Genomic DNA, 18101 nt, shown 5'->3' with positions numbered 1-18101 from the left:
TCCAGAAGATATGCCCTATTAAAATATAAAATAACCTAAAATCACAAATGTAAACTCAATCTGGATCACAAGAAGAAAAAATAAATTAGAGCATCTAACACTAGTAAACATGACAAGAGAATGGAAAGTAAGGGAACTAAGATGTACCTCTGCCTAGATAGTTGCCATCAATCTCCAGATTGACTCCATACTTAGCTGAAGGGGAGAGGGCATTATACAAGGAAAGAAAACGGGAAATTTTTATTCTAGGGTAGAAGTCCTTTAAACAATGAGAAAGGAGCAATATGAACATCGGGGGAGTTTCATAGAAATAATGAATTCATTACACATAATATTATGGCTTATATCAACAAGTATTTTAAAAAGTATGTGAACGAGTACTTAAAAATGTTCTACTATAATCAAAGAAAAAATGCATAATACATGCATTGCTGCCTCTCTTTGAATTTGAGGGAATCTGCTAGAATGGGGGCTTTAGAAGGAGCTAAGTTTTTATGGTAGAATCTAAAGTTTTACAATAGTGTCTAACAAATACAGTAATTGTAATTTAAGAGATAATGCTTTACTATAGATACAGTATTCCATTGATACTGATTTTCATAACTCATATTTTGTTATTTCATCTTCTTGGGCAAACGTTTAATTGTTTATTCAATTTACTTGGGAATATCTCTATAATTAAATTCTCCTGAGACCATTAATGCATAAATATTACTGCAGCTATTCTATCTTTTCATGCTATATCAGTAATAATGGGATCCCTGTACCAACTTTTGAGGCTTAATCAGTCTTACATTAGTGTGGCTAACCTTAAAACGTTGATTTCCCTCATAATATCTCGGTTTTTTACTTCTAAAGACTGAATGAGTTCTCTGGCTGATGAGGCATCAAATCCAGGACTAGAATCTATGCTTTCACTACTCTGTAAAGAAAAAGAAACTACAAGTTATGTTCCATAAGTTGTCCAAACAGATTCCAGATACACTACATACAGAGATAAATGCCTATAGATATAGCCTATCTAATCTTGAATCTATTTCACTCAAGAACAAATACACATAAGCAAACATGAAAATGTTTGTCACATGTAGTCAACCTAAAACCTGCGTCAAGATTATTACACTTAAAACAAGTTTCAATTTATCTTGAACATTTTCTTTACAGACCAAGGAGTTATAAAAAGTTGTGATAACCCTTTACTATTATAAACATCTCATAAAATTTTTACAATGACCATTTTCATTTGGCAAACATTTTACAAATATTTTAAAATTCCATAAATCAACTCTGATTAAGTAGTCAGACAAGTTTAATACTTTATCAACAAAGCCAGTTAAAATCTTTCACTTTTCAAGGTATCATTAACAACTGATTATCAAATTTACATTTTAATGTACCGTAATCCCTGTACACTGTAAAATGTTATTTTCCTTAGTAAAATAAATTTTTGAATATACTTACCCGATGATCATATAGCTGTCAGCTCTGCTGCCCGACAGAAAAAACCTACGGGCGGAATACGCCAGCGATCGCTATACAGGTGGGGGTGTACATCAACAGCGCCATCTGTCAAGTAGGTACTCAAGTACTCGATGTCAACATAGAACCAATTTTCTCCTCTGTCCACTGGGTCTCTATTGGGGAGGAAGGGTGGGTCCTTTAATTTATGATCATCGGGTAAGTATATTCAAAAATTTATTTTACTAAGGAAAATAACATTTTTCAATATTAAACTTACCCGATGATCATATAGCTGATTCACACCCAGGGGGGTGGGTAGAGACCAGCATAACATGTTGACATTATATGAGCTAAGTATTCCGTATTTCATTTTAGCAGTTATTCAAAATAACAAGCATAAAATAAATAAGTACCTGGTAAGGAAGACGACTTGAACAATTACTCTGCCTTTTTAAGTACGTCTTCCTTACTGAGCCTCGCGATCCTCATAGGATGCTGAGCGACTCCTAGGAGCTGAAGTATGAAGGGTTGCAACCCATACTAAAGGTCCTCCTCAAAACCTCTAATCTAGGCGCTTCTCAAGAAATGACTTTGACCACCCGCCAAATCAAGTAGGATGCGAAAGGCTTCTTAGCCTTCCGGACAACCCAAAAATATTTCAAGAGAAAGATTAAAAAGGTTCTGGAATTAGGGAATTGTAGTGGTGGAGCCCCCACCACTACTGCACTCGTTGCTACGAATGGTCCCAGAGTGTAGCAGTTCTCGTAAAGAGACTGGACATTCTTAAGATAAAAGACGCGAACACTGATTTGCTTTTCCAATAGGTTGCGTCGAATATACTTTGCAGAGATCTATTTTGTTTAAAGGCCACGGAAGTTGCGACAGCTCTAACTTCGTGTGTCCTTACCTTCAGCCAAGCTTGGTCTTCCTCATTCAGAAGGGAATGAGCTTCTCGTATTAACAGTCTGATAAAATAGGATAAAGAATTCTCTGACATAGGCAAAGATGGATTCTAAACTGAACACCATAAAGCTTCAGACGGGCCTCGTAAAGGTTTTTAAAATAGAACTTAAGAGCTCTTACAGGACATAAGACTCTTTCTAGTTCATTTATAACCATACGATAAGTTTGGAATATCGAACGATATTGGTCAAGGCCGAGAAGGCAGCTCGTGTTTGGCTAGAAAACCAAGTTGTAGAACATGTAGCCGTTTCGGATGAGAATCCGATGTTCTAGCTGAAGGCATGAATCTCACTGACTCTTTTAGCTGTGGTTAAGCATATCAGGAAAAGAGTCTTAAAGGTGAGATCTTTCAGGGAGGCTGATTGAAGCGGTTCGAACCTGTCTGACATAAGGAATCTTAGAACCACGTCTAAATTCCAACCAGGTGTAACCAAACGACGCTCCTTCGTGGTCTCAAAAGACTTAAGGAGGTCCTGTAGATCTTTATTGTTGGAAAGATCTAAGCCTCTGTGACGGAAGACTAATGCCAACATGCTTCTGTAACCCTTGATAGTGGAAGCTGAAAGAGATCGTTCTTTCCTCAGATATAAGAGGAAGTCAGCTATTTGAGTTACAGAGGTACTGGTCGAGGATACGGATACTGACTTGCACCAGTTTCGGAAGATTTCCCACTTCGATTGGTAGACTCTAAGGGTGGATGTTCTCCTTGCTCTAGCAATCGCTCTGGTTGCCTCCTTCGAAAAACCTCTAGTTCTCGAGAGTCTTTCGATAGTCTGAAGGCAGTCAGACGAAGAGCGTGGAGGCCTTGGAGTACCTTCTTTACGCGTGGCAGACGTAGCAGGTCCACCCTTAGGGGAAGTGTTCTGGGAACGTCTACTAGCCATCGAAGTACCTCGGTGAGTTATTCTCTCGCGGGCCAGAGGGAAGCAACTAGCGTCAACTTTGTCCCTTCGTGAGAGGCGAACTTCTGCAGTACCTTGTTGACAATCTAGAACGGAGGGAATGCATATAGATCTAGATGTGACCAATCTAGTAGAAAGGCATCTATATGAACTACTGCTGGGTCCGGGATAGGTGAGCAAAGTATTGGGAGCCTCTTGGTCATCGAGGTTGCAAAGAGATCTATGGTTGGCTGGCCCCAGGTGGCCCAAAGTCTCTTGCATACATCCTTGTGGAGGGTCCAATCTGTTGGAATTATTTGTCCCTTCCTACTGAGACAATCTGCTATGACATTCAAGTTGCCTTGGATGAACCTCGTTACTAGTGAAAAGTCTAGACCTGTTGAACAGGTGAGGAGGTCTCTTGCGAACTCGTACCATGTCAGAGAGTAGGTCCCTCCTTGCTTGGAGATGTACGTCAAAGCAGGGTGTTGTCCATGTTCACCTCCACCACTTTGCCTTGAAGGAGAGACCTGAAGCTTTTCCAGGTCAGACGTACTGCCAGTAGCTTCCTGCAGTTGAAATGCATTGTCCTTTGACTCGAGTTCCATAATCCCGAGCATTCCCTACCGCCTAATGTCGCACCCCAGCCTACGTCCGATGCGTCCGAGAAGAGAACGTGGTTGGGAGTCTGAACAGTCAGGGGAAGACCCTTTCAAAGGTTGATAAAGTCCTTTCACCAAGTCAGACCAGACTTTATCTTTCCGGAAACCGGGATCGAGACCGCTTCTAGCGTCTTGTCCTTTTCCAGTGAAAAGCTAGATGATACAGAAGAGGACGGAGGTGTAGTCTTCCAAGTGACATAAAATGAACCACGGATGACAGTGTCCTAACCAGACTCATCCACAGTCTGACAGGGCAGCGTTCCTTCTACAGCATCTTCTGGATGGATAGCAGGGCTGGGGGTTGATTGTCTTGTTCAGCAATGTCCTCATCAGAGGGTTCCTCATCCGAAACTGATGAGGAAACGGCAACGGAGTGGGCAACGTCTGACTTGCTGAATCCGGTCGCACTGGTGGATGCGTGACGGAGCCGGACACAATATCATGGTACTGCTGCACAGTCTGTGAACTGTCAACCATGGGGACGTGAGGAAGTACAGCGTCAACCCGAAACTGTCTAGACTGTCTGGGTTGTGCAGTCAACCCCCTACCGGGTTGCTGAGGTTGCCGCACTGTGTCACAACAAGTCACCTCTGCTGGTTGTTGAACGTCTTCCTAGTGACACACTAAACGTCCACAACCACCTCCGAGAGTCGCTTAACGTCAACGTGCGACTGGCAACCCACACTGGGTCGCATCGGTGGAGGAACCACCTCAACTGGCGGACGCGAGTAGGATACCTCAGCGTCAACAGGGCTCACAACCAACCGGTAGGAAGGTTGTTGGCCAGAAGGTTCTTCTCCGTAAAAAATCCTCTATCAAGGACACAAGCTTGGACTGCATGTCTTGCAACAAAGCCCATTAGGGTCTATGGGAGCAGGTGTGGCAACAGACGGGGTTAGCGACTGAAGCGGAACCATTTACCATCCCTGGAAGCCTTGTTATGCTTTAATTAAAGTCCATAGGAGACTAAGCAGCTTAAGGCTCCTCTCCAAATGACAGAGTCCTCAAAGGAATATCAGTAGGAGGGAGAACAGCACTTTCTCATCTACAGGAACCATGTCCGAGAAAAGCTAGGTTATCTCAGTGAGGTTCTCACTGGTGCATAAGCAGCAGACCAGAAGGCAACGTTATGTAACTGCTTGATAGTCTGTGAACTGTCAAAAACTGAACTGTCAACCACAACAGGGCGTGAGGACATACAGCACTGGTGTATTAGTAGCAGACCAGAAGGCAACGTCATGTAACTGCTTGACAGTCTGTGAGCTGGCAACAACCAAAGCTGTGTGGGGAAGCCTCAACTCCTGACTGACTAGTCTGCTGCGGGCGAGTGGCGGTAACCACAGAGGGTTGCGGAGGCTGACACACCGTGTCAAAACACGGCAGCTTGTGGTAGCTCACGCACGGCCACGGAGTGCTCCGTGTGTCTGTGGGAGTCAGCATGCGTCTGGCAGGGTCGACTGCGCATGGGTGGAGGAGCTCTCACAACAAGAGTGTGGGAGCAGGCAGCCATGCTGGGCGCACAACCGTGGCAGGTTGTAGGCAAACGGGTGCATCGTCAACCTTCTCCGCAGTCGGAGTGTGGGAGCAGGCAACAACCAAAGCGGAGTGGTGGTGCGTGGTGGGGACTGCCGTGGGTTGCGGAAACTAACGCATCGCGTCAAAACACGGCAGCTTGACTCCACCTTCCCACTGCTGATGCGGTAGCTCACGCATGTTAACGGAGGGTGCCGCACGTCGGCTAACGTCAACATGCGCCTGGCAGGGTCGATTGCGCATCGGAGGTGGAGCTCTCCGCAGCCGGAGTGTGGGAGCAGGCAGCCTCAGCGTGAGCTGGGCGCACAACCGTGGCAGGTTGTAGGCTAACGGGAGCAGTGTCAACCTTCTCCGCACGAAACTCCTGCATAACCGCAGCTAACTGAGTCTGCATAGACTGCAGTAAAGACCACTTAGGGTCTACAAAAACGGCAACAGACGGAGCTACTGTCCGTTGTGACTGAGGGTCTAAAACAGCTGGTGCGGCAACAGACGGAGTTACTGCCTGTTGCGGTACCACCTTGCCTCTCTTGGGAGGTGTGCAGTCGTCGGATGACTGCAGGGAGTCCGAACTGACCCAGTGGCTACACCTAGGCCGTTGGACTTGCGCGGAAGGGACCGACTTGCACTTAAAAAGCTGCAAGATGTGGTCCATGGTTTCTTACGAGAAACCTCTTCCGCAGACGAGGAATAAATGGGCTCTCTCGTCTTTGTGTGGGTGGGGCGATCTTGGGTAGATACGCCCGAAACCACGGAGGGAAAAACGTCTGTTCGTTGATCAAGGCCTGTGGAACCCATAAGTCGTTCGACATTACTTCTCCCCTGGGCTTGGGAGCTTGTAAGAGGTCCCGGACTAGGTGAACGACTGGCACGAACAGACGAACCCTCGGACGCAACACTGTAACACTTTGCGCATATCACTTTATCACTTTTGATTTTCTGTTTTGCACTTATTTCACTGAAATCGAAACTTTAACTGATTTCTACCTGAAACACGCAATCCTATCCTTCATTAAAAGGTAGTAATTGCGAAAACAGTCTTACAATGCAACAGAAAAACATAAATAAAGATAAAGAATTCAGTGGCTGGAAAAGAGACTAAACACTAGATCAAATAAACTACGTTTACAATCTCTCACCGCACAAAGCCTGGGAACAAGAATAAAACCCTAGAAACGTTTTACCTTCTTCCCCTACAGCGACTAGGGAGGAGAGTAAAAAAAAAAAACAGAGAACAACGTTACCCGCTTGAACGAAACGTTTATTCTCCTCTCTCTCCCTCCGTCTCTATCTCTCTCTCTCTTCTCTCTTGATTTCGCACCTGAGAGAAGAGCCCAATTATATATCGTTAAAACATGTTATTTGCTAAAGGAAAAAACTGAAAGGTTTTCCAAATAAAAAGTTCCTTTAATTTAGAATTTAAACCATTTAAGCTAAGAAAGAATGAACGAAACGCTAGAATCGGTTTACTCTTACTGCAAAGTGAAACCGTGATACACTCTCTCTCTATCGTAACGATAGAGCGCATGTTGAACGTTCTGAACGTCAACAACTGCGTAGATTAAAAAAACTAAACGTTAGTTCATCTTTGAAAACAGTACGAGACTATCAAAGAAATTCTTTCATAAAACATTAAATTTAAAAAAGTATTAAATTCTTTAAAGGTTAAATACGATATAACGGGCTCAATGTTAATTAACTTCGGTTCCAAGTTAGGACCACCTACTATTAGGAAAGGTCGCATATAAACAAACATAAAAATTTATTTTTTTATAAGTTTATAATAAATGGAAAGTTAATCGAAGAGGCCTATAAAGGCGGAGAGATATAAAAAAAAAAATAGAACTATAACGTGTTAAGCCAAATTACCAAAAACCTAAACACACTTCCGTCTAAGGGAAGGGTCGGCCATTTAAAAGTGAAAGAGAGTCCATACTCTCTTCGTCACTATAATTAAATCTATCCAAAACGAGTTCAAGTTTTGAAATGAAGAAAAAACCCCTGCATAGCGAAAGCTCAAAACTGGAATAGTGTACTTCACCAAATCGTTGTGAAAACAAATCCAGTTAGGGACGGCGTATTTAGTAGGTCTTGCCAGTGGCACGACAGAGAGAAAATTGGTTCTATGTTGACATCGAGTACTTGAGTACCTACTTGACAGATGGCGCTGTTGATGTACACCCCCACCTGTATAGCGATCGCTGGCGTATTCCGCCCGTAGGTTTTTTCTGTCGGGCAGCAGAGCTGACAGCTATATGATCATCGGGTAAGTTTAATATTGAAAATATAATTATCAAGCTGTTTCATTATGACCATTTATTTATTAACCTCAACTACTGTACTGTACTACAATCGTGTGAAAAAGGAGGATATGTTTCAACTGATTGTCATCCATCCAATATACCCTTTATCCTAAGTTCCAGTGTAATGAGTAAATTAAGAAGAAAAAATATATAAAAAAGGGTGTTTTGATTTGAAAAAAATAAACGCCAATTTAGGACTTTCTTGTAAAGGCTAGATTAGGGAATCCAATAAATATCCTAAAAAGAAAAAGTCTTCCTTGTTCTAAGGATAGAATATCAACATGCAACGCGCAGACTCTTTGTGTAATTAGGGAGACCACGGGTTCAGGCTCTATTGAACCCATTTCAACACGTCTGATGTTGAATTTGTCCACAAATTGATGACACATCACCCAATGTCAGCCACTACTAATCCTTACAGAAACACGCATACAAGCGTTTGTTTATGCAACCATGTTTCAACCAAGGAGTGTCTCAGTTATGTCCAAAATCCTTCATGAGTTTAGGGAGGGAGGAGGGTCTAGGGGACTCCACAAAATTAGGTTTTTACTTTGTCAAAAACCTATTTTAGGATTAGATGATGTTTGTTCCCCAAAGACTGGTACCAGGGTTAAGTTACCTATAATCAAGTAAACACCCAATTTATACTGTACTCAGATAATGTGTAAAGAAAAGGCACTTGTGCTGAGGGACCTGAATAAGGATCCATCTCTTGTGCCAAATTCCAATTCCAACCAATAGGTGCCAGATTAAGACGAGCACATCACACATATATTGAACTTTTTGGATTTGTTTCAGGTAGTACCTTATAACACCCTATGTCCAGACAAACGCACAAAGCTCTGAATTTTATGAAATTGCATATTCGCAAAAAATACATAGGAAGAATTAATTTTTCTCATTGTGGGATTTAGGGATGAAGAGTGGATTGGTAATTTTATGCACAAGGTCATGAGAGCACGGATAACCCCTGTAGTCTGAGTTTTTTTTTTAAACAGACTACCTTCTAATGAAGTGGATCTACGCAACTAAGCTGTAAAGCCTAGAAGGGAGAGTAAGGACATATCTTTCACTGCAGAATGTTGGAATTTCACTGACTTGTTCCACGGCTAATACCATTAATAATAGCTTCCTAAATTACCTATTTTAAGAGTTGTATTGGAGATATCTGGTTTAGCAAAAACTTCAAACATTCTATCAAGTGGCCAGGATGCTAAAAGAATTGGTAAAGGACTGCATGGCAAAACATTGGACTGTGCAGTTTTGTGAAACACTTTCAAATCCAAATCACCATTAAAAGCTCACTTCAGAGTCTCTGTCTGTGCAGATTTATAGGAGAAAATTTTCATAACTTAAGCTTCCTATTCTCAAAAAGGTGGACCAGGAAAAAGCCAAGAAGTCTGTGATTATCTGACTGGGGTCCTATTCCTATAAAAGACCATCCATGCCTTCTACACATACAGTTATCCCCTGGGCTACTGTGGGTGTTCCATTCCAGATCCAAGTAAAAACAGAATTCTATGGTAATATTTTGTATTTTTGCATTTTTCATACTTTCTTATTAGTATCTATAAATCTAAGCTATTGTAAGTAAAAAATTACTATTTTAAGCTATTATAAGGTCAAAAAATAATATCTTTAACAAAAGATAATTGAAATATTTTACAAATATAAAACTTATATGCTCTCAGTAATAAATTTATAAATCTGTGATGCAATGAGGGAGCAATAGAAGAACCGCAATATTACGACGGATTATTGTACTGTTATTGCCTGGTGGAAGAAAACTATTTACACATCATCAAATACATAACATTGTTAGCTTTGGGGGATTTTTCAATACTGATGGGAGAGAAAAGCCAGGCCTGAAGGTTTTGGGTAAAAAAGAAACAAGAAAATATATTCATACTCCCTACATACAGCTGTGCTGACCGAAGAGAGTGTAACTTTGGTCTGAAACTGAAGGAGTGGAAACCATGGACTGTTCACCGACAGTAGAATCACTAACACAGATTTCCCTGTAAACTCTGATAGAATGTTCAAAAGCCTTCAAAATCAAACTCTTTGAAAGAAACAGGTATATCAGAGAATACCTGTACTAGTCTAGGTTCAAAAGGCATCTATTGTAACTGCTCTTTGAATCCACATTTGGAGCTACATAAAGTTGAAGATTGTACTTCTCTGCCATCACTATCCGATCCACTTGGAGATATGTAAGTTCTAAGCCACAAACACACACACACACAGAAATATATATATGTACTTCTCTGCCATCACTATCCGATCCACTTGGAGATATGTAAGTTCTAAGCCACAAACACACACACACAGAAATATATATATATATATATATATATATATATATATATATATATATATATATATTGTATATAAATATATATTTTTCAATATTAATCTTACCCGATAATCATGTAGCTGTCAACTCCGTTGCCCGACAGAATTCTACGGAAGGGATACGCCAGCGATCGCTATACAAGAGGGGGGTGTACTCACAAGCGCCACCTGTGGCCAGGTACTGCAGTACTTCTTGTTGACACCACCTCAATTTTTCCTCTGTCGTGCTTCCGGCAAGACGTTCATGGATACGCTTATAATTTTGGAGTCTTGTTCACGGTTTTTGGTGAAGTATTGCTCTAAGATTTCAGCTTTCGCTATTCAGGAAGTTTTATTATTAGCTTAGCTAGCTTTTGGAATTAATTTGATTATGGTGACGAAGAGAGTATGAACTCTCTTTCACCTTTATATGGCCGACCCTTCCCTTAGACGGAAGTGTTGGTGTCTAAGAGAGTATAGACTCTCTTTCTTAATTTTGCTTAACAAAAGTTATAGATTTATTTTATATCTCTCCGCCTTTTATAGGCCTCTTCGATTAACTTCCTTTTATTATAAACTTATTAAAATTAATTTTTATATTTGTTTATAGCGACCTTTCCTAATAGTAGGCGGTCTTTTCTTGGTACCGAAGTTAATTAACATTGAGCCCGTCATTTCGGTTTTACCTGTTAACATATTATGCTATTTTAATGTTTTTGAAAGAATTTCTTTGATAGTCTCGTACTGTTTTCAAAGTTGAACTAACGTTTTGTTTTGTCTCTGCAGTTGTTGACGTTCAGAACGTTCAACTTGCGCTCTATCGTTACGATAGAAAGAGAATTTTCACGGTGTCACGTTGCAGTAAGAGTAACCGTTTCTAGCGTTTTGTTCATTCTTTCTTAGCTTAATGGTTTTATTTCTAATAAAAGAACTTTTTATTTGGGAAATATTTGTTTTTTTTCCTTTAACAATTATATGTTTTAACGATATATATGATTGGGCTCTTCTCTCAGGTTCTAAGTCAAGAGAGAGAGAGAGAGAGAGATAGAGACGGAGGGAGAGAGAGCTGGATAAACGTTTCGTTCAAGCGAGTAACGTTGTTATCGTTTTTGCTCTTCTCCCTAGTCTCTTTAGGGGAAGAAGGTAAACGTTTCTAGAGTTTTATTCTTGTTCTCAAGCTTTATGCGGTGAGAGATTTTAAACGTAGTTTATTTGATCTAGTGTTTAGTCTCTTTCCAGCCACTGAATTATTTATCTTTCATTAGATTTTTCTGTTACATTGTAATTCTGTTTTCGCAATTACTAACTTTTAAGGAAGGATAGAATTGCGTGTTTCAGGTACAAACCACTTAAAGTTTCGAGTTCAGTGAAATAAGTGCAAACAGAAAATCAAAAGTGATAAGTGATTAGCGCAAAGTGTGTCAGTGTTGTGCGTGAGGGTACTTCTGTGCGTGCCAGTCGTCCTCCCAGTCCGGGACCTCTTGCAAGCTCCCAAGCCCAGGGGAGAAGCAATGTCGAAGGGCAAAAGGGTTCGGCAGGCCTTGATCGGCGCACAGAAGTATCCTCGGTGGTTGCGGGCGTGTCTTACAGAGACCGTCACTCCCACCCGCAGACGATTGAGCCCTTATTTTGCTCGTCTGCAGAAGAAATTTCGGGGAGAAAACGCTGGACTCAGGTCTCAAGACCTCTTAAACGTAAAGTCCAGACCTCTAGAGTTCAACAACCCGGATGCAGTCATTGGGTTAGCTCTGACTCTCCGCAGTCATCAGGTGACTGCACACCTCCTAAGAGGTAAGGCGATGCCTCAACAGACCTCATCTTCTGTTAAGGCTTTGCCTCAACAGACCTTATCGTCTGTTGATCCCAAGATAACTTTGCTGCAGTCCATGCAGTCGCAGCTTGCGGTCTTAATGCGTGAGTTTCAGGCTGAGAAGGTTACACCTCCTCCTGCGAGCGCTCTGCCTCACCGCAGTCCAGTCTGCCAGGCGTACGAAGTTGAGGTTCCTCAAGCTACCTTACCGCGTTCGGAGTTGCCAGTTACCAGCGTTGTGCAGCAACCTCAACCTTCCTTAAGGCAACCTCAACAATGGGAGCAGGAGTCTTTTGCCTTGAGGCAAGATTTTCTTGCAGTTAGACCATCTTCGAGGCAACAACCTTTTGAGGTACGACAACCTCTACCATCCTTGAGGCAGCCACCTCAGCTCTCGCAGCTGCTACCTCAACTTTCCTCAAGGCGAGAGCCTCAACTCTTGAGGCTAGCTCCTCAGGAACCTCAACTCGTGAGACAGGAACTGCGTTCTGCGCAGCCGCTACCTCAACTCTCGCAGCTCACACCTCAAGAACCTCAACTCGTGAGGCAAGCGCAACTCTTGAGGCAGGAACCTCATGCTATGAGTCAGCCACCTCAACGCATGCATCTGCCACTTTCTCCTCAACTTGAGCCTCTTCCCATTCAACTTTGAAATAACAAATGACAATAATAACACCTCATTACTTTCATAACTTGCATTTGTAATCATATACATGTATGCCTACACAAACATTATGATAATGGAAATTATTCGTATTACTTAAATAAACAAATATATATGTATTCCTTGCAATATATTTTTAACAAAATCGCAAAATATGGCAAAAATATCTTCAAAACAAAAATGAATCATGAGTTATGAATGTAATGTAAATATTATGTTGATATTAAAACCCCATGCAAGCATGCATGAAGTAATGCAGTGTTGCCAACAGGGCGAGTTTCCCTTTCCTGAGGTGAAGTAGATTATAGTGCGTATATTTAGTGCAGCTTAATTCTACGATTATCATGCCGGCTATCAAATTCATCAACAAAACAGTCTAAATCAATTCCCTCGGCACGTGCACTTTCAATGGACAGTAATGCGATATTACTCAATCTAGCACTGGTCATGGAATTTCTGAGAAATGTTACACGCCATGCAACATGCTCTGCTTACCTTACAGCATGCTCTACATACAGCATGCTCTGCATACAGCATGCTCTGCATACAGCATGCTCTGCATACCTTACCGCATGCTTCTCAGTCACACATCTTTGGTTGTTGCCAACTCACTAGACTGTCAAGCAGTTTCATAACGTTGCCTTCTAGTCTGCTGCTTTTGCACCAGTGAAACCCTCACTGAGAGAACTTAGCTTTTCTCGGATATGGTCCCTGTAGATGAGAAAGTGCTTTTCTCCCTCCTTCTGATATTCCCTTGAGGACTCTGTCATTTGGAGAGGAGCCTTTAGCTGCGTAGCCTCCTATGGACTTTTATTTAAGCATAACATGCTTCCAGGGAAGGTAATGGTTCCACTTCAGTCGCTAACCCCGTCTGTTACCACACCTGCTCCCATAGACCTTGAGCTGTGTTGCAAGACATGCAGTCCAAGCTTAGTCCTTGTTAGAGGATTTTTTGTTTACGGAGTCAGTGTGTCACTGGGAAGACGTTCAACAACCAGCAGAAGTGACTTGTTGTGACGCAGTGCGGCAACCTCAGCAACCCGATAAGGAGTTGTCTGTACGACCCAGACAGTCTAGACAGCTTCGGGTTGTCACTGTACTTCCTTGCTTCCCCATGGTTGACAGTTCACAGACTGTGCAGCAGTACCATGATCTTGTGTCCGGCTCCGTCAGACGACTGGCTTTTAAGAGCTCCCACAAGTCGTCGCTGTCTGGAGATTCTCAGATGGACTTTGGATCTGACCAAGGAACTGGGCCTCCTGGTCAGTTTTGAGGAGTCTCAGCTCGTCCCATCCCAGACCATTGTCTACCTGGGTATGGATCTTCAGAGTCGAGCTTTTCAGGCTTTTCCGTCGGCCCCAAGGATCCTCCAAGCCCTAGAATGCATCCAGAGCATGCTGAGAAGGAACCGATGCTCAGTCAGGTAGTGGATGAGTCTAACAGGGACACTTTCATCGCTGGCCCTGTTCATCGTGTTAGGGAGACTCCACCTCCCCCCCCTTCAGTATCATCTAGCTGCTCACTGGATAAAGGACTTGACGCTAGAGACGGTCTCAGTTCCTGTTTCCGAAGAGAGGAGGTCTTCTCTCGCGTGGTGTAAGAACAGCTTTCTTCTCAAGGAAGTCTACCTTTGGCTGTTCAGAAACCCGACCGCCGTCTCCTCTCGGACGCATCAGACACGGGCTGGGGTGCGACTTTGGACGGACAGGAATGCTCGGGAACATGGAATCAGGAGCAAAGGACACTTCACATCAATTGCAAGGAGTTATTGGCGGTTCTTCTGGCCTTGATAAACTTCAAGTCCCTCCAGCTTAACAAGGTGGTGGAGGTGGACTCTGACAACACCACAGCCCTGGCTTACATCTTCAAGCAGGGAGGGACTCTTTCGTGGAAGTTGTTCTAGATCGCAAGGGACCTCCTCATCTGGTCAAAAGATCGAAAGCTCACGCTGATAACGAGGTTCATTCAGGGCGGTATGAATGTCATGGCAGATCGCCTCAGCCGGAAGGGTCAGGTCATCCCCACAGAGTGGACCCTTCACAAGAATGTTTGCAGCAGACTTTGGGCCCTGTGGGGTCAGCCAACCATAGATCTGTTCGCTACCTCGATAACCTAGAGACTCCTGTTGTATTGTTCTCCGATTCCAGACCCAGCAGCAGTTCACGTGGATGCTTTTCTGCTGGATTGGTCCCATCTCGACCTGTCTGCATTCCCGCCGTTCAAGATTGTCAACAGGGTACTTCAGAAGTTCTCCTCTCGCAAAGGGACACGGCTGACGTTGGTTGGCTCCGCTCTGGCCCGCGAGAGAATGGTTCATAGAGATACTGCAATGGCTGGTCGACATTCCCAGGACTCTTCCTCTAGGAGTGAACCTTCTACGTCAACCTCACGTAAAGAAGGTACACCCAAACCTCCACGCTCTTCGTCTGACTGCCTTCAGACTTTCGAAAGACTCTCAAGAGCTAGGGGCTTTTCGAAGGAGGCAGCCAGAGCGATTGCCAGAGCAAGGAGAACATCCACTCTCAGAATCTATCAGTCTCAAGGGGAAGTCTTCCGTAGCTGGTACAAGACCAATGCAGTTTCCTCAACCAGTACCACTGTAACCCAGATTGCTGACTTCCTGTTACATCTAAGGAAAGTAAGATCCCTTTCAGCTCCTACGATCAAGGGTTACAGAAGTATGTTGGCAGCGGTTTTCCGCCACAGAGGCTTGGATCTTTCCACCAACAAAGATCTACAGGACCTCCCTAGGTCTTTTGAGACCTCAAAGGAACGTCGGTTGTCCACTCCAGGCTGGAATCTAGACGTGGTCCTAAGGTTCCTTATGTCATCAAGATTTGAACCTCTCCAATCAGCCTCTTTTTAGGACCTCACATTAAAAACTCTTTTCCTCATGTGCTTGACAACAGCTAAAAGAGTAAGTGAGATCCACGCCTTCAGCAGGATCATTGTTTTCACATCTGAAACGGCTACATGTTCCTTGCAGCTCGGTTTTTGCTAAACGAGCTTCCTTCACGTCCTTGGCCTAAGTCGTTCGAGATCCCAAGCCTGTCCAACTTGGTGGGGAATGAACTGGAGAGAGTACTTTGCCCAGTTAGAGCTCTTAGGTACTATCTAAAAAGGTCTTAACCTTTACGAGGACAATCAGAAGCCTTATGGTGTGCTATCAAGAAACCTTCTTTTCCAAGGTCTAAGAACTCAGTTTCTTACCTATTCAGGCTTCTGATTAGGGAAGCACATTCTCATCTGAAGGAAGAAGACCTTGCTTTGCTGAAGGTAAGGACACATGAAGTGGGAGCTGTGGCTACTTCAGTGGCCTTCAAACAGAACCGTTCTCTGCAGAGTGTTATGGATGCAACCTATTGGAGAAGCAAGTCAGTGTTCGCATCATTCTATCTCAAAGATGTCCAGTCTCTTTACGAGTACTGCTACACCCTGGGACCATTCGTAGCAACGAATGCAGTAGTAGGCGAGGGCTCAGCCACTACATTCCCATAATCCCATAACCTTTTAACCTTTCTCTTGAATACTTTTTATGGGTTGTACGGTCGGCTAAGAAGCCTTCCACATCCTTGTTGATTTGGCGGGTGGTCAATTCTTTCTTGAGAAGCGCCGAGGTTAAAGGTTGTGATGAGGTCCTTTAGTATGGGTTGCAGCCCTTGATACTTCAGCACCTTAGAGTTGTTCAGCCTCCTAAGAGGAACGCTGCGCTCAGTAAGGAAGACGAACTTATTTAAGGCAGAGTAATGGCTCAAGTCGACTTCCTTACCAGGTACTTATAATTTCATTGTTATTTTGAATAACTGATAATATGAAATACGGGATACTTAGCTTCTTGATATACATGTACACTGGTTTTCACCCACCTCCCTGGGTGTGAATCAGCTACATGATTATCGGGTAAGATTAATATTGAAAAATGTTATTTTCATTAGTAAAATAAATTTTTGAATATACTTACCCGATAATCATGATTTAATTGACCCACCCTTCCTCCCCATAGAACCAGTGGACCGAGGAAAAATTGAGGTGGTGTCAACAAGAAGTACTGCAGTACCTGGCCACAGGTGGCGCTTGTGAGTACACCCCCCTCTTTTATAGCGATCGCTGGCGTATCCCTTCCGTAGAATTCTGTCGGGCAACGGAGTTGACAGCTACATGATTATCGGGTAAGTATATTCAAAAATTTATTTTACTAATGAAAATAACATATTATATATATATATTGTATATAAATATATATAGATAGATAGATAGATAGATAGATAGATAGATATATATGCATATATGATAAATTTTTGCACATTTAGATGTGACTTTCATATTCAAATAGGCCATATATTTTTTATATATTAACGTCTGGATTCTCTTAACAACCTCGGGATCAGAGCCCCAGGCGAAATCACACAAAGACAAGAGCTTGTGACCGGCCAGGAATCGAACCCTGGTCCGGCAAACTTGTAGAGACAGTGACTACCACTTGGCCACGACAGTGGTAGTCACTGGTAGTCACTGTCTCTACAAGTTTGCCGGACCAGGGTTTGATTCCTGGCCGGTCACAAGCTTTTGTCTTTGTGTGATTTCGCCTGGGGCTCTGATCACGAGGTCGTTAAGAGAATCCAGACATTAATGTAAATGGCTTATTTGAATATGCATATATATAGTTGGAAAAGCAGGATGCTATAAGTCCAAGGGCTCCAACAGAGAAAAGTAGCCCAGTGAGGAAAGGAAATAAGGAAGTAAATAAACTATAAGAGATTTAATAAACAATTAATAAAAATAATAATCAAAGAGAAGTAACAACATAAAAACCGATCTTTCATACATAAACTATAAAAAGAGGCTCATGTCACCCTATTCAACATAAAAACATTAGCTACAACTTTGAACTTTTGAAGTTACTGTATACCGATTCAACTACCGGATTACGATGATCATTCCACTTGATCACATCTGGAATAATACTCCTAGAATATTGTGAAGTAATCAGCCTTATGATGGAGAAGGCATGACTATTAGAATTAACTGCATACCTAGTATTACGAACAGGATGGTACACTCCGGGAAGATGTGAATGTAAAGGATGGTCAGAATTATGAAAAATCTTATGCAACATGCATAAAGAACTAATCGAATGACGGTGCCAAAGATTAATGTCAAGATCAGGAATAAGAAATTTAATAGACAGTAAGTTCCTGTCTAACAAATTAAGATGACAATCAGCAGCTGCAGACCAGAAAGGAGAATAATACTCAAAACAAGGTAGAATGAAAGAATTAAAATACCTCTTCCAAATAGATTGATCACCGAAAATCTTACAAAACTTTCTCAATAACCCAATCTATTTGTGCAATTGAAGAAGAGACAAGCCTAATGCATTTCTCAAAAGTAAATTTGCTGTCAAGAATCACACCTAAAGTTTCACAAAACTACCTCTAGATATGCTGTGAATAATTTAAGAGATGGGATCACCCTATTAAACTTCTTTCT

At 42.4% G+C, this 18101-nt stretch overlaps 1 protein-coding gene across 10 annotated transcripts in view; it reads right to left on the bottom strand.

Moving 5' to 3' along the window:
• Positions 1-18101, bottom strand: part of LOC137629559 (dystrobrevin beta-like) — a 517572-nt gene that overhangs the window by 208693 nt on the left and 290778 nt on the right. For all 10 annotated transcript variants that reach the window (XR_011041536.1, XM_068360996.1, XM_068360991.1 and 7 more), the window contains one exon: positions 810-922. Coding sequence is in view for 9 of the 10 variants with exons in the window: in XM_068360996.1 (XP_068217097.1) it covers positions 810-922 (113 nt within the window). In the remaining variant the exon portion in view is untranslated. The remainder of the gene's footprint in view (positions 1-809; positions 923-18101) is intronic.

The sequence above is a fragment of the Palaemon carinicauda genome, chromosome 37 (genome assembly GCF_036898095.1).
Source record: "Palaemon carinicauda isolate YSFRI2023 chromosome 37, ASM3689809v2, whole genome shotgun sequence".
NCBI classification, from domain to species: Eukaryota; Metazoa; Arthropoda; class Malacostraca; order Decapoda; family Palaemonidae; genus Palaemon; species Palaemon carinicauda.
The sequence above is the reverse complement of the archived record's forward strand: the minus strand, read 5'-3'. Positions and strand labels throughout refer to the sequence as shown.